At 45.2% G+C, this 23,578-nt stretch overlaps 1 protein-coding gene across 1 annotated transcript; it reads left to right on the plus strand.

The window, feature by feature from the left end:
- Window positions 1–22,243, plus strand: LOC146424092 (zinc finger protein neuro-d4-like). Its single transcript, XM_085043907.1, has 12 exons — window positions 1–110; window positions 5,922–6,082; window positions 7,473–7,565; window positions 8,102–8,220; window positions 8,845–8,934; window positions 9,554–9,626; window positions 10,377–10,511; window positions 12,952–13,002; window positions 16,436–16,537; window positions 18,289–18,401; window positions 19,982–20,063; window positions 22,141–22,243. Exons 1-12 carry the CDS (start codon window positions 79–81, stop codon window positions 22,209–22,211), a joined length of 1,122 nt encoding a protein of 373 aa, XP_084900033.1. The 5' UTR covers window positions 1–78; the 3' UTR covers window positions 22,212–22,243.
- The last annotated feature ends 1,335 nt before the right edge of the window (window positions 22,244–23,578 follow it).

Genomic DNA, 23,578 nt, shown 5'->3' on the forward strand with positions numbered 1-23,578 from the left:
GGGGTCAGAGAGACCCCCGGGGGGGGCAGGATTTTGGGGAGGGGGAGGGGCAGCCCCGTCGACTCCCGCGGAGCCAAAATGGCCACGGCGCTGCACAAACCCCTCAAATGGTGAGTGGGGGGCGAGCGGGGCTAGCGGGGGGCGACCGGCGTGGGCTGCCGGCTACCGGGAGGCGAGCGGGGCTAGCGGGGCTAGCGGGGGAGGGAGGGCATGGAGCACCGGGAGCGGGGGGAGGGGAGGGACGATCCGGTACCGGCAGGGATGGAGGTACCGGTAGCGGCAGGGGTGGAACCGGTTGGGATGCAGGTACCGGTAGCGGTAGGGATGGAGCTCCGGTAGCGGCAGGGATGGAGGTGTCAGGGTGGAGGATTCGGTACCGGTGAGGGATGGAGGATCCGGTAGGGATGGAGGTACCGGCAGGGTTTGGTCTCCCGGCACCGGCTGGGATGGAGTCGGTGGGGATGAAGCTCCGGTAGCGGCAGGGATGGACCCGGTGAGGGTGGAGGATCCGGTACCGGCAGGGTCGGAGGCACTGGGGTGGAGGCTCCGGTACCGGTAGGGTTTGGTCTCTCGATACCGGTAGGGATGGAGTCGGTAAGGATGGAGGATCCGGGATCGGTACGGTTTGCTCTTAGGGTGCCGGCAGGGATGGAGGTGTCAGGATGGAGCTCCGGTCGCGGCACGGATGCTGTCGGTGGGGATGGAGCTCCGGGAGCGGTGGGGATGGAGCTCCGGTTCGGGCAGGGATGGAGCTCCGGGAGCGGTGGGGATGGAGCTCCGGTACTGGTGAGGGTGGAGGATCCGGTACTGGCAGGGTTTGTTCTCCCGGTACCGGTAGGGATGGAGGTGTCAGGATGGAGGCACCGGTAGCGGCGGGGATGGAACTCCGGTACCGGCAGAGATGAGGCCCCGGTACCGGTAGGGATGGAACCGGTGGGGATGAAGGTACCGGTAGTAGCATGGATGGAGGTACCGGTACCGATAGGGATGGACCCGGTGGGGTGGAGGATCCGGTACCGGTGGGGATGGAGCCGGTGAGGGTGGAAACCCTCGGTACCGGCGGGGTTGGAGCTCCGGCAGTGACAGGGATGGAGCTCCGGTAGCGGTATGGATGGACCCGGTGCGGGTAGAGGCTCCGGGAACGGCGGGGATGGAGGATCCGGTACCGGCAGGGAGGACCCGGTGAGGGTGCAAACACGCGGCACCGGTGGGGATGCAGCTCCTGCAGTTGGAGCTGCCGGTAGCGGCGGGGATGGAGCTCCGGTAGCGGAGAGGGGACTCGGGGACGGTGGATACTCCGGTACCGGTGGGGATGGAGCCGGTGAGGGTGGAAGCTCCGGTAGTGACGGGGATGAAGCTCCGGTAGCAGAGGGGTGGACCCGGTGGAGATGGAGGTGCTGGGACCGGCAGAGTTTGGTCTCCCGGTGCGGGTAGAGGCTCCGGTCCCGGCAGGGAGTGACCCCGTGAGGGTGGAACCCCCGGTGCCGGCGGGGATGGAGCTCCGGTACCGGCAGAGGTGGATCTCCGGTACTGGCGGGAGGGTCCCGGTGGGGATGGAAGTGCCGGGATGGAGCTGCTGGTACCGGTACTGGAGCCAGCGGGGTTGGAGTTCTGGTACCGGTGGGTTGGCGGTTCGGTAGCGGGGTTGGAGTTCCGGTACCGGTGGGTTGAAGGTTCCGGTGGGTTGGAGGTTCAGTACCGGTGTTGGAGGTTCCGGTACCGGTGGGTTGGAGGTTCCCGTTCCGGTGGGTTGGACTCATCTGGGGCACGCCCGGTACCGGCTGGGATGCTGATGAGGTCCTGGTCCAAACCCGGTCCAAAGCTGACCCCATCCCGGTTCCGGTTCCAGTCCCGGTCCCGATCCTGCTCCCAATCCCGGTTCCGGTCCTGACCCCATTCGGGTTCCAATCCGAGTCCCAGTGCTGTTCCTGACCCAATCCCAATCCTGGTTCCGAATCCCAATCCTGGTTCCAGTCCCAGTCCCGACCCCATCCCGGTCCCAATCCCATCCTGGTCCCAATCCTAGTTCCAGTCCTGATCCCATCCCAGTGCTGACCCTGACCCCAATCCCAGTCCCAGTCCCATCCCAGTTCTGATCCCAGTCCAGATCCCAGTCCCAGTGCCGGTCCTGGTTCTGACCCCAGTGCCGCCGCCGTCCTGGTCCCTGTCCCAATCCCATCCCGCTCCCAATCCCACCCCAGTCCCACCCCGGTCCCAATCCCACCCCGGTCCCAATCCCACCCCGGTCCCAATCCCACCCCGGTCCCAATCCCACCCCGGTCCCAATCCCACCCCGGTCCCAATCCCATCCCGGTCCCAGTTCCAGTCCCAGTCCCAGCCCCATCCCAGTCCCAACCCCAATCCCGGTCCCAGTGCTGCTCCTGACCCAATCCCAATCCTGGTTCTGGTCCCGACCCCATTCCAGTTCCAATCCAAACCCCGTTCTGGTCCCAGTTCCAGTCCTGACCCCATCCCAGTCCCGGTCCTGGTCCCAACCCCATCCCAGTGCCGATCCCAATCCCAATCCCAACCTCATCCCAGTCCCAGTACTGCTCCCAGTCCCAATTCCGATCCCGGTTTGGACCCCATCCTGGTCCCAACCCGACCCCATCCCAATCCCAATCCCAATCCTGATCTTGACTCCCATCCCGGTTCTGATCCCAGTCCCACTCCCAGCCCCATCCCAGTCCCGATCCCAATCCCAAACTCGGTTCCAGTCCCAGTTGTTGTCCTGACCCCTTTCTGGTCCCAGTCCTGATTGTGATCCCAATTCTGGTCCCAATTCCAGTCTCATCCTGGTTCCAATCCCATTATCGATTATGATCCCAATCCCAGTCCCAATTCTGGTCCCAGTCGCCACCCCATCACAGTCCCGATCTCAGTCCCAGTCCTGATCCCAAACTCAGTTCCAGTCCCAGTCCCGACCCTTTTCTGGTCCTATTCCTAATCCCAGTCCCATCCCAGTCCTGCTCCCAACCCCATCCCAGTTCTGATCCTGATCCTAATACCAATCCCAATACGAATCCCAATCCTGCTCTTGGTTCCAGTCCTGACTCCATCCCAGTCCCAATCCTAATCCCGGTGCTGGTTCCGATCCCAATCCCAGTCCTGCTCCCATCCCAGTTCCAATCCCAATCCCGGTTCTGACCCTGACCCATCCCAGTTCCTGACCCCAATCCTGGTCCTGATCCTGGTTCTGGTCCCAACCCAATCCCAATTCCAATCCTAATGCTGGTTCTGGTCCTGATCCAGTCCCCATCCCGATCTCAATCCCAGTCCCTGCCCTGGTCCTGACCCCATCCTAGCTCCAATCCCAATCCCAGTTCTGGTTCCACCCCCATCCCAGTCCTGATCCTGGGCCAAATCCTGGTTCCGATCCCAATCCCAGTCCCAGTTCTAGTCCTTATCCCGGTGCTGGTTCCGCTCCAATCCCAGTCCCAATCCTGACCCCGTTCCAGTCCCAGTCCTGATCCCAACCCCATCCCAGTCCTGATCCCGGTTTGGACCCCAGCCTGGTCCCAATCCCAGTCCCAGTTCTGGTCCAAATGCCAATCCCAAAACCGATCCTGATCTTGATCCTGATCCCAACCCCATTCAGGTCCAAATCCTGGTCCTGGTCCCAATACCAGTCCCAGTTCCAGTCCTAAACCAATCCCAATCCCAATCCCAGTTCCAATCTGACCCCGATCACAATCCCAATCCTGATCCCGACCCAATCCCAATCCCAGTGCTAGTTCTGGTCCTGATCCCATCCCAATCCCAATCCCCATCCCGGTCCCTATGGGGTCATTTGGGGTCGCAGGGTGGAGGATTTGGGGATTTGGGGGAGAAATTGGGGTATTTGGGGGTCATTTGGGGTCCTGGGAAGAGGATTTGGGGATTTTGGGGAACCCTGGGAGGATTCTGTGGGTCCTGGGTTGGTTTTGGGGTCCTGGGAAGAGGATTTTGGGGTCATTTAGGGTCCCAGGGAGGGAATTTGTGGATTTGGAGGATTTTGGGGCATCCTGGGAGGATTTTGGGACAAAAGTGGGGAATTTTGGGGTCATTTGGGGTCTCGGGAGGGGGAATTTGGGATTTTGGTTCCTGGGGGGAATTTGGCATCTTGGGGGGAATTTGGGGTTCTGGGTAGAGAATTTGGGGGATCTTGGGGGGATTTGGGTCCTGGGAAGAGGATTTTGGGGGATCCTGGGAGAATGTGGGGGATTTTGGGGTCCTAGTGGGATTTAGGATCTCCTTTGGGGTTTTGGGATCGAATTTTGGGGTTTTGGGGTCCCGGGGGGAATTTTGGGGTCAAATTTTGGGGTTTTGAGGTCAAATTTTGGGGGTTTGGGGTCAAATTTTGAGGTTTTAGGGTCGAATTTTGGGGTTTTGGTCCTTTTGGGGGAGTTGTGATGTATTTGAGGGGAAATTTGGGATTCCCGAGGGAATCCTGGGGGTTTTGGGGGATTTTTAGGGTTTTTGGAGTGGATTTTGGGATTTTTGGGGGAATTTTGGGGTGGATTTTGGGGGAATTTTGTGGCGATTTTGAGGGGATTTTGGGGCAAATTTGGGGGGAATTTTGGGGTGAATTTTGGAAAGGATTTTGGCGTGGATTTTGGGGTGGATTTTGGGATTTCTCTGGGGGTTTGGGGTGGATTTTGGAGCAAATTTCAGGTGGATTTGGGGTATTTCAGGGCAGATTTTATGGGGATTTTGGCGCTGATTTTGGGAAGAATTTTGGGTCAGATTTTGGGAGGATTTAAGAGCCAATTTCAGGGTTGATTTTGGGATTTCTGGGTGGTTTTTGGGGGGAATTTTGGGTGAATTGTTTTTGGATTTTGGGGCCGCTTTCAGATTTGGGATTTCTGGGCAGTTTGGGGGGGATGTTTTTGAGGATTTCAGGTGGGATTGTTTTGGGGATTTTTTTGGTATTTCAGGGCTGATTTGGGGGCAGATTTTGGGATTTCTCTGCGATTTCGGAGGAGATTTTTTTGATTTTTGAGCAGATTTTTAGTGGATTTTTTGGGGTACATTTTCTGGAATTTTTTTGGGATTTCGGGTGGAATTTCGGGGATATTTTGGGTGTATTTTGGGTTCCCCCTGCAACCTGGCAGAGGATTTTTACTGCGAGGCTCTGGAGCATTTCGGGGCTCATTTTGGGGATTTTTTGGTATTTCAGGGTGAATTTTTTGGGGGATTTTTTTGGGATTTCTGGGCCGATTTTGGAGCAGATTTTGCAGGGATTTTGGGTGGATTTCGGGGTGGATGTCAGAGGGAATTTTGGGATTTCTCTGTGGTTTTGGGATGGATTTTGAGTCCAATTTTATTTTATTTTGGGGCTGATTTCAGGTGGGATTTTTGGGGTATTTAAGGGCAGATTTTGGGGTGGATTTTGGGATTTCTCTGCAATTTTGGGGTGGATTTTTTTGGGGTTTCAGGGCTGATTTTGGGTGGGATTTTTTGGGGATTTTGGGTGGGATTTGGTGGTATTTTGGGGCAGTTTTTGGCGTTTCACTGCGATTTCAGAGTGGATTTTTGGGGGGGGGCGGGATTTCTGGGCCAATTTCGCGTGTGATTTTTTTGGATTTTGGGGTATTTTGGGGTTCCCTGCAGCCTTGGGGAGGAGTTTTACCATGAGGCCCTGGAGCATTTCTGGGCACATTTTGGGATTTCTCTTCCATTTTTGGGGGGATTTCAGGACGGATTTTTCAGTGACTTTTCGGGGATTTTTTGGGGATTTCGGGCAGAATTTTGGGGATATTTTGGGTGTATTTTGGGGCTCCCTGCAGCCTCGGGGAGCAGTTTCACCGCGAGGCTCCGGAGCATTTCGGGGCTCATTTTGGGGATTTTGGGGCGGATTTTTTTGGGAATCTTGGGCCGACTTCAGTTGGGATTTTTTTGTGATTTGGGTGTATTTTGGGATATTTTGGGGTTCCCCGCAGCCTCGGGGAGGAGTTTTACCGCGAGGCGCTGGAGCACTGCCGCAGCTACAACGCGCGGCTGTGCGCCGAGAGGAACCTGCGGCTGCCGTTCCTGGACGCTCAGACCGGCGTGGCGCAGAGCAACTCCTACATCTGGATGGAGAGAGCGCACCGCAGGCCCGGTGAGAGAGACAGGGCTGGGAAACTGGGGAAAACCAAAAATGGGGATAGAGAAACCGCAGCGTGACTCAGAGCAACTCCTACGGCTGGGTGGAGAGATGGGGAGAGCAAAAAACACCCAAAACTGGGGAAAAGAGCCCAAAAAATGGGCTGAGGGAACCCAAAAATGGGGGGAGATTGCCTGAAAAAATGGGGGAGAAACCTCAAAAATTGGGGAGAAAAAACCCCTAGAAATAGGCAGAGAGAACCCAAAAATGGGGAAGGAAAAGCAAAAACTGGGAGAGAAACACACTGAAAATCTGGGAGGAAAAGTCCAAAAATAGGGAGAGAAACCTCAAATGGGGGGAAAACCCCAAAAATGGGGAGAGAAATCCTCCAAAAATTCGGGAGGGAGAGCCCAAAAATGGGAGGAGGGAACCCAAAAGTGTGGAGAGAAACTGCCAAAAAATAAGGAGAGAAATCTTCCAAAAATGGGGAGAGAAATTGCCAAAAAGATGGGGGAGAAACTCACCAAAAATGGGGGAAAAAACCCAAAAATGGACAGACAAACCCCAAAAATTGGGCTAATGGAACCCAAAAATGGGGGGGAAATTACCTGAAAAAATGGGGGAGAAACCTCAAAAATTGGGGGAAAATGCACCAAAAATGGGAGAGAAATTTCCCAAAAATGGAGGGGAAACCCCAAAAATGGGGAGAGAAATCCTTCAAAAATAGGGAGAGAGAAGCCAAAAATGGGGGAAAAACCCTCAATAAATTGGGAGAGAAATCCCCCAAAAACCAGGCAGAGAAAAGCCCCAAAAATAGGGAGAAAAGCCCCAAAAATGGGTGGAGGGACCCCAGAAATTGGGGGCAGAAACCCAAAAAATGGGGGAGAGATCGCCTGAAAAAATGGGGGAGAAAGCTCAAAAATTGGGAAATTGTCCAAAAACAGGGAGAGAAACCTCAGAAATGGGGAGAAAAATACTCCAAAAAATGGGGAGAAATCCTAAAAATAGAGAGAAAAGCTCCAAAAATGGGGAGAGAAATGCCAACAATAGGGAGAAAAGGCTCAACAATTGCCTCTCACCCCCCTGGTCAGTTTGGAGTCACTGTGGGGTCATCGGGGTCACCCTGGGGTGATCAGGGTCACTCTGGGGTCATTTGGGTCACTTTTAGGGGGTCATTGGGGTCACTTTGAGCACAGACTGGTCACTCTGGGGGTGCTCTGGTCACTCTGAGGTCACTCTGAGGTCACTCTGAGGTCACTCCAGCCATGTCCACTGACCACTGCCCCCCCAGGCCTAGCCCTGGTCAGCTCTACTCCTATCTGTGGGGTCACTCTGGGCTCACTTTGGGGTCAGTTTTGGGGCTGTCAGGGTCACTCAGTGGTCACTCAGCGGTCACTGTCCCCAGGCCTGGCCCCTGGTCAGCTCTACTCCTACCCTGCCCGCTGCTGGCGCAAGAAGCGACGTCTCAACATCCTGGAGGCGCCCAGGCTGCGGCCGTGTGAGTGCAGCGGCCAGCAGGGGTCACTCGGGGCTCATCGGGGTCATTTGGGGTCATTCTAGGTCATCAGGGCCACTCTGGGCTCATTGGGGTCAGTTTGGGGTCACTCTGGGGTCATCAGGATCACTCTGGGGTCATTAGTACCATCATGGTCACTCTGGGGTCATCTTGGTCAGTTTGGGGGTGTTGGGGTCAGGCTGGGGTCATTTGGCTCATTCAGGGGTCACTCTGGGGTCATCAGGGTCAGGCTGGGTCACTCTGGATCACTCTGAGGTCATCGGGGTCACTCTGGGGTCATTGGGGTGAGTGGGTCGCTCTTAGGGGTCATTTGAGGTCACTCTGGGGTCACTTTGGGGTCATTTGGGTCACTGTGGGGCTGTTTGTGTCACTCTGGGGTCACTCGGGGGTCATCGTGGTCACTCTGGGTCACTCGGGGGTCATTGGAGTCACTCTGGGGAGCTCAGGGTCACTCCAGGTGTGCTGTGGTCACTCTGGGGGTGGCCAGAATGACCCACTGACCCCTGGCTGACCCCCAGACCACGAGGTGCCCCTGAAGAAGGAGGGGTCACTGCCCGAAGGTCCGGTGCTGGAGGCTCTGCTCTGCGCCTCGGACACTCCTGAGCCCAAGGACAGCGAGGAGCTCAGCGAGGGAACGGTCAGTGGCCGGAGTGGCCAGAGTGTCCATCGGTGTGTCCATCTGAGTGTCCATCTGAGTGTCCATCTGAGTGTCCATCGGTGTGTCCATCGGTGTGTCCATCTGAGTGTCCATCCCAGTGTCCATCCCTCTGTGTGTCCATCGGTGTGTCCATCTGAGTGTCCATCTGAGTGTCCATCTGAGTGTCCATCGGTGTGTCCATCTGAGTGTCCATCCCAGTGTCCCATCTCAGTGTCCATCTCAGTGTCCATCCCTCTGTCTGTGTGTCCAGAGTGGCCGAGTGTCCATCTGAGTGTCCAGAGTGTGTCTGGAGTGGCCGAGTGTCCATCTGTGTATCCATCAGTCTATGTCTGGAGTGTCTGAGTGTCCATCCACGTGTCCAGCTGTCCATGTGTCCATGTGTCTGTCTGCCCATCTGTCTGTCTGTGTGTCCAGGGGTCCAGTTGTCCAGCTGTGTGTCCATCTGTCCATCCATCCATTGTCCATTCCTTGTCCATCTGTCCACCCACTGTCCATCCAATGTCCACCCCTTGTCTCCCTGTCCATCCCTTCCCCCAACGTCCAAAACATTGAATTTTTCCCCCAAAATCCCGAATTCCCCTGTTTTCACCCCAAATCCCGCAGAAGCCACAACCCCCCGAGTTCCCCCATGACCCCGACGGGGACGAGCTGGACGATGACCCTCCGCGGCGCAAGAACAAGGCCAAGGGCAAGGTCAGTGTCCGGCCGGACAGATGGACAGAGGGACAGGTGGACAGTGGGGCGGGATGGACAGGGGGGACTGGGGATGGACAGATGGACAATGGATGGACGAGCTGGACGATGACCCTCCACGGCGCAAGAACAAGGCCAAGGGCAAGGTCAGTGTCCGGCCAGATGGACAGATGGACAGTGGGGTGGAATGGACAGATGGATGGACGAATGGACAATGGATGGACAAATGGACAAGGGATGGACAGTGGACAGATGGACAATGGACGGATAATGGAAGGATGGACAGTGGATGGACAATGGGTGGACAGATGGACTGTGGATGGATGGACAATAGATGGACATATGGACAATGGGTGGACAGCTGGATGATGACCCTCCGCAGTGCAAGAACAAGGCCAAGGGCAAGGTCAGTGTCCAGCCAGGTCACCTTGGGATGGACAGATGGACATTGGATGGACAGCGGATGGACAATGGACAATAGATGGACGATAGACAATGGATGGACAATGGGCAGACAGATGGACAATGGGCAGTGGGTGGACAGACAGACAATAGATGGACAGTGGTGACCAGTGTCTGACCAGTCACACACTGACCATCACTCTCCGGCCACCCCCAGGCCATCGGTTTGGTGCTGAAGCGGCGAGTGGACGCTGTCCTGGAGGAGAGGGACAAACCCTACGTGTGTGACAGTGAGTGACCGCTGAGTGACCATTGAGTGACCCTGAGTGGCCTCTTGAGTGACCTCTGAGTGACCACTGAGTGATCGTGAATGACCTTTTGATGGTTTTCACCCCATTTTGGGTGGTTTTATCCCCATTTCTGGGGGGATTTTGACCCAATTTTTGGGAATTTTGGGTGGTTTGTCCCCCGAGTGACCACTGAGTGACCACTGAGTGACCACTGGGGGATCTTATGCCATTTTCAATAGTTTTGACCCCATTTTGGGTCATTTTATCCCCATTTTTTGGGGGATTTTGACCCTATTTTAGGAATTTTGGGTGGGTTGACCTCTGAGTGACCCCGGAGTGACCCCTGAGTGACCTCTGAGTGACTCTGAGTGACCATTGAGTGAACCCTGAGTGACCATTGAGTGACCTCTGAGTGACGTTTTAGTGGTTTTATCCTCATATTTTACCCAATTTTTACCCCATTTTTTCAGGGATTTTAACCCAAATTTCGGGAATTTTGGGCGGGTTGACCCCCGAATGACCCCGAGTGACCCCTGAGTGACCCCTGAGTGACCCCGATTGCTCTTGTGCCATTTTTGGATAGTTTTATCCTCATTTGGGGTGCTTTTGACCCAATTTTTACCCCATTTTTTCCGGGATTTTCACCCAATGTCGGGACTTTTGGGCGGTTTGACCCCCGAGTGACCGCGAGTGACCCCGAGTGACCGCGAGTGGCCGCGAGTGGCCGCTGAGCCCGTTAACCCTTTGCAGTCTGCGGCAAGCGCTACAAGAACCGGCCGGGGCTGAGCTACCACTACAGCCACACCCACCTGGCCGAGGAGGAGGGCGAGGAGCCGGGGGGAGGGGCGGCTGCCCCGCCCCCACCGCGCCGCAACCACCACCGCCGTGAGGCCATGGGGCTGGGGGGGCTGGGGGGTTGGTTTGGGGGTTTGGGGAGCTTTGGGGATTTGTGGGGTTTGGGGGTTGGTTTGGGGTTTGGGGAGCTTTGGGGGTTTGGGTTCTGTTGGGGGCTTTGTGGGGCTTTGGGGCTTTGGGTGCTTTGGGGAGTTTGGGGGGGTTGGTTTGGGGGATTTGTGGGGATTTGTGGGGATTTGTGGGGGTTTAGGGGGTTTGGGGGGTTTGGGTTCTGTTGGGGGAGGATTTGGCGTGTTTGCACCCAAATTTGGGGGTTACTGGGGAGGTTTGGGGTGGTTTTGACCCAATTTTGGGAGGTTTTGGGGAGTTTGGGGGGATTTGGATCCGATTTTGGGAGGTTTTGATGCACTTTTTGGGGAATTTGACCAAATTGGGGGAGTTTGGCCTTATTTTAGGGGGTTTGGATCCCATTTTGGGGGATTTTGGCCCAATTTCGATCCCATCTTGGGGTGCTTTGGATCCCATTTAGAGGGGGTTGGGTGTTTTGACCCGAATTTGGGGGATTTTGACCTACTTTTGGGTGGTTTGAGGGGGGTGGGTGTTTTTTGGAGGGTTTTTGGTGTTTTGGGGGTTTTTGGGATTTTTTGGTGTGGTATTTGGGGGATTTTGTGGGGTTTTTGGGGACCATTGACCTAATTTTGGGGGATTTTTGGGGGGATTTGGGAGGTTTTGACCTAATTTTGGGGAGTTTGGACCCAATTTTGGGGATTTGACCCATTTTTGGGAGGGTTTGACCCAAATTTGGGGGATTTTGATCCATTTGGGGGGATTTGGACCCAATTTTGGGGGTTTCAACCCAAATTTGGGAGGTTTTGGGGTGCTGTGGGATGTTTTGGGTGTTTTTGGGGGGTTTTGACCTTATATTGGGACATTTTTGGGAATTTTGACCCACTTTTGGGGGATTTTGGTGCACTTTGTGGGGGTTTTGGGAAGTTTTTGGGGGGCTTGACCCAAATTTGGGAGGTTTGAACCCATTTTGGGGGGTTCTTGGCGAGTTTTTGGGTGTTTTGGGGTGGTTGAGCCAATTGTGGGGGTTTTCAGGGGGTTTGACCTCATTTTGGGGGGTTGTGACCCAATTTTGGGGTTTTGATGCCATTTTGGGGTGTTTAGGGAATTTTTTGGGTGGTTTTGGGGCGTTTGATCGAATTTGGGGGGATTTTGACTCAATTTTGGGGTGTTTTGATGTCATTCTGGGGGGTTTTGAGGGATTTTCATCCTATTTTGGGGTGATTTTGGGGGGTTTTGACCCAATTTCGGTGGATTTGATCCAATTTGGGGGGATTGGGGGAATTTTGGAGGGTTTTGGGTTTTATTAGGAAAGGATTTGGGGGTTGTTGGGGAGTTTTGGGTGTTTTTGGGGGGTTGAGCCAATTCTGGGGGATTTTGACCCAAATTTGGGGTATTTTTTGGGGAGGTTTTGGGAGATTTGGGGGGTTTGGACCCAATTTTGGGATGTTTTGGGAAGTTTTTGGGGGATTTGGACCCAATTTTGGGGGATTTTGGCCTAATTTGGAGGAGGTTTGGGGCAGATTTGGGGACTTTGGACCTCATTTTGGGGAGTTTGAACCAGATTTTGGGGCTTTGATCCCATTTTGGGGAATTTGGAGGGTTTTGGGGGATTTTGACTTGATTTTGGGAGGTTTTGGGGGCAGTTGGATCTCATTTGGGGCGATTTTGACCCAAATTTGGGGAGTCTGAGTTTCCTTGGGGGGTTTGGGGCGTTTTTGGGGAATTTGACCCAATTTTGGGGCATTTGGACATCATTTTGGGGGGTTTTGATCCAATTTGGGGGGTTTGGGGTTTTTTTTTTTTCTGGTTTTGGGGAGTTTTTGGGTGTTTTGGGGAATTTGGACTTCATTTTGGGGAGGTTTTCAGGGAGTTGGAGCTCATTTTGGGGGATTTGACCCAATCTGGGGAGATTTTGATGCCCTTTTGGGGTTTCATCCCATTTGGGGCAGTTTTGGCTAAATTTTGGGGAGTTTTGGTTTCATTTTGAGGGATTTGATCCAATTTTGGGGGATTTTGACCTGATTTTGGGAGGTTTTGACTCAATTTAGGGGATTCTGTTCCAGTTTTGGGAGGTTTTGGGGTTTTTTGGAGGCTTTGATCCAAATTTTGGAGATTTTAACCCAATTTTGGGGTGTTTGGGGCTTTTTTGGGGAATTTTGTGAGGATTTTTGGGGGTAATTCGGGGTGATTTTTGGGAGGATTTTGGGGTTTTTTTGGGGGGTTTTAAGGGTTTTTTGGGATAATTTTTGGGGTGATTTTTGAGTTTTTTATTGGGGAAATTTGGGGGATTTTCGGATGGTTTTTGGGGATTTTGGGACTATTTTTGGGGTTTATTTGGGGTGATTTTTGGGTGGTTTTTTTGGGGATTTTCACCTCCTCTTTCTGCCTTTTTTCCCCCCAGAGTTTTACAAAGAGCTAAATTGGATCCCCGAAAACCAGCGCAGGAATTCAGGTACCCAGAAATACCCAAAAAACCCCCAAAATCTTCCAAAAATACCCAAAATACCTCCAAAAAATGAATATCACCCAAAAAAACCCCAAAATCGCTCAAAATACCCAAAGGAATCCCAAAAATACCCCAAATTAGCTTCAGAAATCCTCCCAAATACCCCAAATCAGCCCAAGAAAGCCAAAATCTCCCCAAAATCAGCCCAAAAAACCCCAAACCCAAACCCTGCTTGGGATTCTGGGCCTTTTGGGTCTCTGAGAGGATTTTGGGGGATTTTGGGGAATTTAGTGGTTTTTTGGGGATTTTGGGGATTTTGGGAGTGATTTGGAGTCTGTTTGGGGGATTTGAGTGGAAATTTCGGGGATTTTGGGGACTCTGGGGGGTTTGGGGGAAAATTTGGAGGTTTTAGGGGATTTTGGGGGATTTGGAGGATTTTTTGGGGTATTTTGGGGGATTTGGAGTTCTTTGGGGCGATTTTGGGGAAGTTTTGGGATTTTTAATTCATTTCTTATTGATTTCCTTTTGATTTATTTCTTTGGGATTTTCTGTGTTTGGGTTACTTTTGAAAATTTATTTGGAGGAGTTTTTAAATTTTTTTTTTAAATTTCTATTTCTTGGTGTGTTTTTATTTTAATGTTTTCAATTTTACTGGGATTATTTCTTTTATATATAAATTGTTTGTTGTTATAAACTGTTTACCCACATTATGTATCATTGCACATTATTATCTGTTGTTCTTCATTATTATTTAATATTATATTTATTTTTTCTTCTGCTTTTATATCATTTGTTATTATTTATTTCGATTATTTCTCTTTAATTCTGGGTTTCTTTTTCTTGAATTTCAGGTTCTCTTTCGGTTTGTTTCTTTCATATTTTTTGGAGGTTTTTTTGGCTTTTTTTGATTTTTGTTTCATTTTGGTTTTTTGGTTTCTTTTGGGGTTTATAAAATTTTTTTCTGTTGTTTAAAATGTTTTGTTTGTTTTGAGTGTTTTTAATTTTATTTCCTATTTTTAATTCTTTGGGGGTTTTGCTTTGTTCCTTTTTTGATTTTATTCATATTTTTTCGTTTGTTTTTTTAAACTTTTATTCCTTTTTTTTTAATTTTCGTTTTTTTTTTTTAATTTGTTCCTTTTGAATTTTTTTTTAATTTCTTGTTTGGTTTTTTAAAATTTAATATTTTTTGTGTTTTTTTAATTTTGGAGAAGTTTTGGTTTTTGTTGCTCTTTTTGATTTTATTTCTACTTTTGTTTCAATTTCTTTGTTGCTTTTTAAAAACTCTTGGCTTTGCTCTGATTATCTTCAATTTCATTTTTGTTTTTTAAAAAATATTTGAAATTTTTAGGCTTTTTGCTCTTTTTGTGATTTCTTTTCTATTTCCTGGAGCTTTTTAGTTGGTTTTGGTTTTTAAAAAATTTTCTTTCTAATTTTTTGTATTTTTTTTAATTTTTGGGAGTTTTTTGGTTTATTAATTTTTAAATTTTATTTCTTTTTTTTTTAATATTTTTTTGGTTTTTTGTTTGTTTTAAAATTTAATTTTTTTTTGTATTTTTTGAAAATTTTGGTGATTTTGGTTTGTTGGTTTTTTATTTTATTTCTATTTTTGGGGGATTTAAATTTTTTTTTTGCTTTTTAAATTTTTTTTTGTTTTTTCAATTTAATTTCAATTTTTTGTATTTTTTAAAAGTTTGGGTTTTTTTCTTTGTTCCTTTTTCATTTTCTCTCTATTTTTGGGGATTCTTTCTAAGTTTTTTTTATTTGTTTGTTTGTTTTCAATTTTTTTTAAATTTAATTTTTATTTTTTGTTATTTTTAAACTTTTTTGGAGTTTTTGGTTTGTTCCTTTTAAAATGTTATTTCTATATTTGGGGGTTTTAAAAATTTTGGGGGTTTTTATTTTTTATTTGATTTTTTTGTTTCTCTTTTTTTAATTTCTGGAGGCTTTTTGGTTATTTTTAATATTATTTTTAATTTTTTTGGTTTTTAAAGTTTTTAAAAGTTTTTTGTTGTTTAAAAATCCTTTTCCTTTTTGATTTTGTTTTACATCTTAGGAAGTTTTTTTAGTTTGTTTGTTTCTTGAAATTTATTCCAATTTTTTCAGATTTTTTTTTTAAATTTTATTTCAATTTTTTCGTATTTCTTTTTTAACATTTTGTTTGGTTTAGTTCTTTTTATTTGTTTTTTTTTTTAATTTTTAAAAAAATTTTGTTTTTATTATTTCCTTTCTATTTTTTGTGTGTTTTATGTTTTTTATTTAGTTTTTAAAAAATTTTAATTTTTTGGTTTTTGTTATTTCACTTCTATTTTTTTGTTTCTTACGTTTTAAAATTTTTTAAATGTTTTGGGTTTTATTATTTAATTTCTATTTTTTTGTTTTTCTATTTTAAATTTTTTTATTATATTATGTAGGGGTTTTTTGTTTTAATATTTTTTAATATTTTTAATTTTTTTTTGTTTTTATTATTTCATTCCTATTTTTATTCGATTTTATATTTTTTCATATTTTAGATTTTAAATTTTTTTTAAATTTCATTTCTATACTTTTTCTTTTTTCTTTTTTAAAAAAAATTTTTAAAAAATTTTTGGGTTTTTATTATTTCATTTCTGTCTCTTTACATTTTAAAAAACTTAAACTTTTTAAAAAACTTTTTCTTATTTATTATTTAATATATATTTTTTCTGATTTTATATTTTTAAAATTTTTTTCTTTAATTTTGGGGGTTCTAATATTTGATTTGCAATTTTTCAAAAATTGTAATTTTTTCTAAATTTGTTTTAGATTTTTTGGTTTTCATTATTTTATTTCTATTTTTGTTTTCATTTTTTTCCCTTTTAAAATTTTTTTATTATTATTTCATTTCTAATTTTTGGGGCTTTTTTTTTAATCCATTTAAAATTTTCTTTTAACCTTTCAAAATGTTTAAATTTTTTTCCGTTTTTTGCTTTTTATCATTTCATTCCTTTTCCCATCCCTTCATTTCTTCATTTTTCTCTTTTTTCTCCACAAATTTCATTTTCTTTCTTCACAAATTTCTTCATAAATTCACCAAATTCATCCCAAATTTCATCCAATTTCCCCAAAGTTCCCCATTTTTAACCCTTTTCCCCCCAAGGTTTCCCATTTCTCCCCAAATTTCCCCAAATTCTCTGTAGCAGTTAACCCTTTCCTCTCCGTTCTGAAATCGTCCCCATTTTTAACCCTTTGTTCCCCAAATTTCCCCAGAATTTCCCAAAATATTCCCCATTTTTAACCCTTTAGCCCCCAAATCATCCCTTTTTTAACCCTTTATCTGCCTTTCCCCCCATTTTCCCCCAAAATTTCCCCCAAAATTTCCTCCGAATTTCCCCCAAATTTCCCCAAGTTTTAACCCTTTATCCCCCCCATTTCCCCCCAAATTCCCCAAATGGCCTGTAACAGTTAACCCTTTCCCGCCCAGCGCGCCCCGCCCCCCCCGAGGGCCCCTGCGACTTCTGCTCGGGTGGAACCCGCGGGAGAGGGGAGGAGCCTCTGATCGCCTGTGCCGACTGCGGCCGGGCAGGTGACACTGGGGACATTGGGGACAGCACTGGGGACATGGGGACATCATTGGGGACATGGGGACACTGGGGACATCATTGGGGACATCATTGGGGACATTAGGGACATCACTGGGGACATCACTGGGGACATTGGGGACATCACTGGGGACATCATTAGGGACTTCACTGGGGACATCACTGGGGACATTGGGGACATCACTGGGGACATCATTAGGGACTTCACTGGGGACATCACTGGGGACATCACTGGGGACATCATTAGGGACATTGGGGACATCATTGGGGACATTGGGGACATTGGGGACATCACTGGGGACATCATTAGGGACATTGGGGACATCACTGGGGACACTGGGGAGGAGCCTCTGATCGCCTGTGCCGACTGCGGCTGGGCAGGTGACACTGGGGACACTGGGGACAGTGTGGGGATTTGGGACATTGGGGATTTGGGGGCATCATGGGGATATTGGGGATGTTGGGGACACTGCGGGTATTGGGGACATGGGGACACTGGGGACATTAATGGGGACATAGTGGGGACAGCAGGGGACATTGGGGACATTGAGGATTTGGGGACGTTGGGGACAGTTGGGGTTTGTGGTGTTTTGGGTTCTTTCGTGTGGCTTTTTGGGCCATTTTTTTGTTTTTCATGGTTTTGGTGGGTTTTGGCTGTTTTTGGGGACTTTTCTGGGGATTTTTGCAGTTTTTGGGGTATTTTGGGGGTTTTTAATGACATCTTTGGGGTATTTTGGGGCATTTTCTGGGGCTTTCTGTGGGTTTCTTTGGGGTTTTCAGGATCATTTCTTGGCTTGTTTTCATGGTGTTTCTGAGGGTTTTAGGCTTTTTTTGGTATTTTTGGGGTTTTCTTCTCAATTTTTTGGGTATTTCATGGGAGGTTTTGGGGCCAGTTTTGGGGTAATTTTTGCATTTCCCTGTGGGTTTTTGAGGCATTTTTGGGTTATTTTTCCGGGGTCTGGGGGCTTTTGGGGGATATTTTTTTAATGATTTGGGACCATTTTTGGGGCTTTTTTGGGGTTTTTTCGTGGGTTTTTGGGTTATCATGGGGATTTTGGGGCCATTTGTTGAGGTTTTTTCAGGGGGATTTCGGGGCTATTTCAGGCTGGTTTTGGGTTATTTTTTGGGCTATTTCAGGCTGGTTTTGGGTTATTTTTTGGGCTGTTTCAGGCTGGTTTTGGGTTATTTTTTGGGCTATTTCAGGCTGGTTTTGGGGTTGCAGGGCAAACTCCTGCCTGCACTTCTCGCTGGCCATGGCTGCAGACACTGCTGGGATTTGGGGTCATTTTTGGGGCATTTTGGGGCCATTTGGAGTTATTTTTTGGGAGTATTTTGTAGGGTTTTCGACACATTTTTTGGTTTTTTTTCCTGGGGTATTTTAGGCTGTTTTTGGCTGGTTTTGGGGGGTTTCTTGTGGGGTTTTCAGGTTAGGTTTTGGGGCCATTTTTGGGGTTTTCTCCTGGGATTTTTGTGGGTTTTTAGGGCTACTTTTTGGGGCTTTTTCATGAGGCTTTCAGGGTTTTTAGAGCCTTTTGTTTTTGTGTTTTTCGTGGCATTTCTGAGGTTTTCAGGGTCATTTTTTGGGGGGTTTGGTGGGATTTTTTTGTTTTCTCGTGGGGTTTTTGGGGCCATTTTTGGGTTTATTTTCACGGGGATTTTGGGAAAATTCATGGGTTTTTTTGGTGCAGTTTCCGGGTTATTTTTGGGGTGATTCAGGCCGTTTTTGGGGTTGCAGGACATCCCTCCTGCCTGCAGTTCTCGCTGGCCATGGCTGCAGCTGCTCGATCCTATCGCTGGCAATGCATCGAGTGCAAGTCCTGCAGCCTCTGCGGGACTGCCGAGAATGACGTGAGTGAGACCAAATCAGCCCAAACTCACCCCAAAAATCAGCCCAAACACACCCCAAAAATCAGCCCAAACACACCCCAAAAATCAGCCCAAACTCACCCCAAAAATCAGCCCAAACTCACCCCAAAAATCAGCCCAAACACAACCCAAAAATCAGCCCAAACTCACCCCAAAAATCAGCCCAAACACACCCCAAAAATCAGCCCAAACTCACCCCAAAAATCAGCCCAAACTCACCCCAAAAATCAGCCCAAACACACCCCAAAAATCAGCCCAAACACACCCCAAAAATCAGCCCAAATTCACCCCAAATTCATCCTGAATTCACTGCCGAGAATGACGTGAGCGAAACAAAAATCACCCCAAATTCACTCCAAGATTCACCCCAAAATCAACCCAAAAATCCTGAAATTCCACAACAAATTCACCCCAAAAATCCACCAAAATCCACCCAAAATTCACCCTGAAATTCACTCTGAAATACCCCAAAATCCACCCAGAAATCCCTAAAATTCACCCAAAATTAATCCTAAAAGTCCATCCCGAATCCACCCCAAAATTCACCCATAGACACCCAAAATCTCCACATCAAAATCCCCAAATTCCACCCCAAAATCCTGAAATTCCCAAAATCCTGAAATTCCTGAAATCCTGAAATTCCCATATCCACCCCAAAATCCACCTAAAGTAACCCAAAAATTCATCCCAAAATTCATCCCAAATACCTAAAATTCATCTTAAAAATCCAACAAAATCTGCCCCAAAATTCACCCCAAAACAGTCAAATCTGCCCCAAAATCCCAAAATTTCCATCCCAAAATTCCTCCCCAAATCCACCCCAAAATACCCAAATTTCTCTCCAAAACCCCCAAATTCCTCCCCAAATCCCCGAAAATCCCCAAAAATAAAAAACCTCAAAATTCCCTCCAAAAATACCCAAAAATCCCCAACATCCCCTCCAAATCCCCTAAATTCCCCCAAAATCCCAAAAAAAATCACTGAAAATCCCCAAAACTCCACTTCGAAATCCCTGCGAAAATCCCCAAAATTCCCCCCAAAAAATTCCTCCAAAACCCCCAAAAAATCTAAAAAATTTTCAAAAAATTCCCCAAAAAATCCTAAAAAATTACCTAATCACTCAAAAAAAAAAAAAACCAACCCTCTAAAATCCTCCCCAAAAAATTAAAAACGATCCCCAAAAAATAGAAAAAAAATGGAAACATCCCCCCAAAAATGTTTAAAAAATCATTAACTTTGAAAAAATTTTGATTACATTTTTATTTATCTTATTTTATTTATTATATATTAATATAGCGATAGAAATATAGTAATGAAGATAAAAATACGACATTTATAAGTTTATCCATAAATATAGAAATCAATTGAATTAAAAAAACGAAATTGAAAATATAAATACATTTTAAAAATTAAATTAAAATTTATTTATTTATTTATTATTTATTTATTTATTAGAAAAAAAAATTCCCCTCCCCCAAAAAAAAAAGTCAGAAAAGAATTGAAAAAATTTAAAAACCAAATTCCCCAATGGGCTGGAATTGCTGAAATGTTGTTTCCTGCAGGAGCAGCTGCTGTTCTGCGACGACTGCGATCGAGGTTATCACATGTACTGCCTGAGCCCCGCCATGGCTGAGCCCCCCGAGGGTAGGAGAGCCTGGACTGGGGAGGTTCCTGAGATTGGGGATTTGTTTCGACTTTTTTTCTATTCTTTTTCTATTTTTTTTCTATTTTTTTCTGGTTTTTTTCTATTTTTTTTTCTATTTTTTTCTATTTTTTCTATTTTTTTCTATTTTTTCTATTTTTTTCTATTTTTTTCTATTTTTTTCTATTATTTTTAAAATTTTTCGATTTTTTTTCTAAATTCTTTCTATTTTTTTAGGTTGTTTTTCTTTCATTTTCAGGGAATTTTTGGGGGGGTTTAGGGGCATTTTTTTTGGAGCATGGATGGGGGATTTTTAGAGAATTTTTGGGAATTTTTTGGCGTTTGTTGGGGGGATTTTTGCCGATTGTTTGGGATTTTTTGGGGATATTTCTAGGATTTAAAAAACATTTTTGGGGGATTTATTTTATTTTCAGGAGCTTCTGGGGGGATTTTTAAGGGATTTTTTCTGGAATTTTTTGGGATTCTTTGGTGATTTTTTAGGATTTCTGAGGGAATTTTCTTGAATTTTTTTAGATTTTTTGGGGCATTTTTGGTGATTTTTTTGGGATTTTAGGGGATTTGGAGTCCTGAGCCCCCAAGGGTAGGAAGTCAGGAATTTGGGAATTTTGGGATGCTGGGGAGTTTGGGGGATTATTGGGATTTTTGGGAATTTTTTTCGATTTTCTTGGGATTTTTTGGGGGCTTTTTCGATTTTTTTTTTTATTTAAAAAAATTTTTTTTTTAGGATTTAAAAAAAATTTTTGGTGATTTTTCTCCTATTTTTAGAGATTTTTTTCCTTCTTTTTGGGAATTTTTGGGGGATTTGGGAGGTGATTTTAGAGAGATTATTGGGGAATTTTTGGAGAATTTTTAAAAATTTTCTTGAATTTTTAAAGATTTTTTTTTTTTTAATTTTCATTGATTTTTGGGGGAATTTAGGGGCATTTGGGGTCCTGAGTCCCCGAGGGTAGGAATTGGGGAATTTGGGATGTTTGGGGGATTTTTTGGGGATTTTTTGGGGATTTTTTGGGGATTTTTTTTTCAATATTTTCTTTATTTTTTAGGATTTTTTTTAGGATTTTTTAGGATTTTTTTTCTAATTTTTTGGTGATTTTTCTCCTATTTTTGGGGATTTGTTTCCATTTTTGGGGAATTTTGGGGGATTTGGGAGGTGATTTTAGAGAGATTATTGGGGGATTTTATTGGATTTTTTAAGGGATTTTTTGAGGATTTTTGGGGATTTTTAGGGAGGATTTTAGGGAATCTTTTGGGATTTTTCTGGGATTTTTCAGGATTTTTTGGGGAAATTTTTTTAAAAATTTTTTTCTGATTTTTAAAATTTTTTTCTTAATTTTTGGGTGATTTTGGGCTCCTGAGCTCACTGAGGGAATTCTGGGAATTTCAGGAAATTTCAGGAATTTTTGGGAACTTTTTGGGATTTGGAGGCAAACTTGGGGAGATTTTGGGGGACAATTAGGATTTTGGGAGGATTTGAGGGAATTTTGGGAGATCTTTGGGAAATTTGGGGGTTTTTTGGATTCCAGGGTGGTTTGAGGGAATTTTGGGGGAAATTTTGGGCAAATCTTGTGGGAATTTTGTGTTTTTGTCATTTTCTGTGTAATTTGAGGGAATTTTGTTGGATTTTTTCTGCTTCCGGTGGAGGAAATTTGGGGGAATTTTTGGGGAATTCGTTGCAATTCTTAGATTTCATTGGGATTTGTTGGGATTTGGGATTTGGAGTCTCTCGTGAAATTTTGGGGAGAAAATCCTGAATTTTTTGTGGGAAAATCCTGAACTTTCTGGGTGGAAATTCTGAATTTGTTGGGTGAAAATCCCCAAATTTTGGGGTGTAAATCCTGAAAATTTTGGAGTGGAAATCCCAAATTTTTTGGGTGAAAATCCCAAAATTTCTATGTAAAAATCTGAATTTTTGGGTAAAAATCTCAGATTTTCAGCTAAAAATCCTGGATTTTTTGGGGTAAAAATCCGGGATTATTTTTGTGTTAAAACCCCAAAATTTTCAGGCTGAAATCCCCAATTTTTTGGGCTAAAATCCCCAATTTTTGGGTTTTTTTGCAGGGAGCTGGAGTTGCCATCTGTGCCTGAGGCAGCTGAAGGAAAAAGCCTCAGCCTTCATCACCCTCACCTAGGAGCCCCAAAAACCCCCAAAAACACCCCAAAATGACCCCAAAAAATCTCCAAAAATCCCCCAAAAATCCCAAAAAATAAAAAAAACCAAACCCCCCAAAAAAACCAACAAAAGTCTCCAAAAAATCCCCAAAACCCCAAATTTTTTAAAACCCCCCAAAAGTTTTTTAAAACCCCCAAAAAACCCCAAAACCCCCAAATAAACCCAACCCCCCCAAAACCCCCCAAAAACCCCCAAAATTCCTAAAAAAGCCATAAAAGCAGCAGGGGGTTGGGGGGGAAATTTTGGGGTTGAAATTTTGGGGTGAAATGTTGCATGATGGGAAAAATTGGGGGGAAATTCCTCCTGCATCCCAAAAAATTTTTGGGGATTTTTTGGGGATTTTTTTTTTGGGGGGGGGAGACTTTTTTTTAAAAGTTTTAGAGGGATTTTTGGGGATTTTTTAAAAAAAATTTTGTGATTTTTTGGGTGATTTTTGGTGATTTTTTTGGATTTTTTTTGGATTTTTTTAACTTTTTGGTGATTTTTAAAAATTTTCTTGGTGATATTTTGGGATGTCTTTGGAATTTTTTGTGATTTTTAATTCTTTTTGTGATTTTTTTAAAACTTTTTTTCTGGGTTTTTTGCTGATTTTTTTGTGATTTTAAAAAATTCTTTGTGATTTTAAAAATTTTTCTATTTTTTTAAATTTTCATTGATTTTTTAGTGATTTTTGGGGTTTTTTTGAGATTTTTTAGAGATATTTTTAAATTTTTTGTGATTTAAAAAAATTTATTAATTTTTAAATTTTTGGTGATTTTTTTTCTTTATGTTTTGGAGATTTTTGGGGGTTTTTGGTGATTTTTTTAATATTGTTTAAAATTTTTTTGTGATTTTTAAAATTTTTTTTGTGAGTTTAAAAAAAAGTTTCGTTATTTTTTGGAATTTTTTGTGATTTTTTTTTAATTTTACTTTTTAAAAATAAATTATATTTTCATTTTTGGGGGATTTTTTTTTCGATTTTTTGGGGCTTTTTTGGGTTTTTTCCTCCTATTTGGGTTCATGGTGTTTTTAAGGGGAGGGAAAGGAAATTTTAGGGGGATTTTTTGGGGTTTTTTTGGGGTTTTTCCGCCAGTTTTGGGATCCTTTTCCCATTTTTGGGGTGTTTTTTCCCATTTTCGGGCTCTTTTGCCCCAAAACTCGTGTTGTGCTGATTTCTGTGCTGTTGGTGTTTTGTGCAGTAAAAAAATGAAAAATTAAACAATTTTGGGGTTTTTCTGCCCCCCTGAGTCAGCGTGAGAAATCTGCCCGGATTTGGGGAGAAAAAATGAGAAATTTTGGGGGGAAAAAGGGAAATTCGGGGGCAAATGTGAATTTGGGGGGAAATTT

The sequence above is a fragment of the Lichenostomus cassidix genome, unplaced genomic scaffold, assembly GCF_008360975.1.
Source record: "Lichenostomus cassidix isolate B80296 unplaced genomic scaffold, HeHo_3.0 HiC_scaffold_42, whole genome shotgun sequence".
NCBI classification, from domain to species: Eukaryota; Metazoa; Chordata; class Aves; order Passeriformes; family Meliphagidae; genus Lichenostomus; species Lichenostomus cassidix.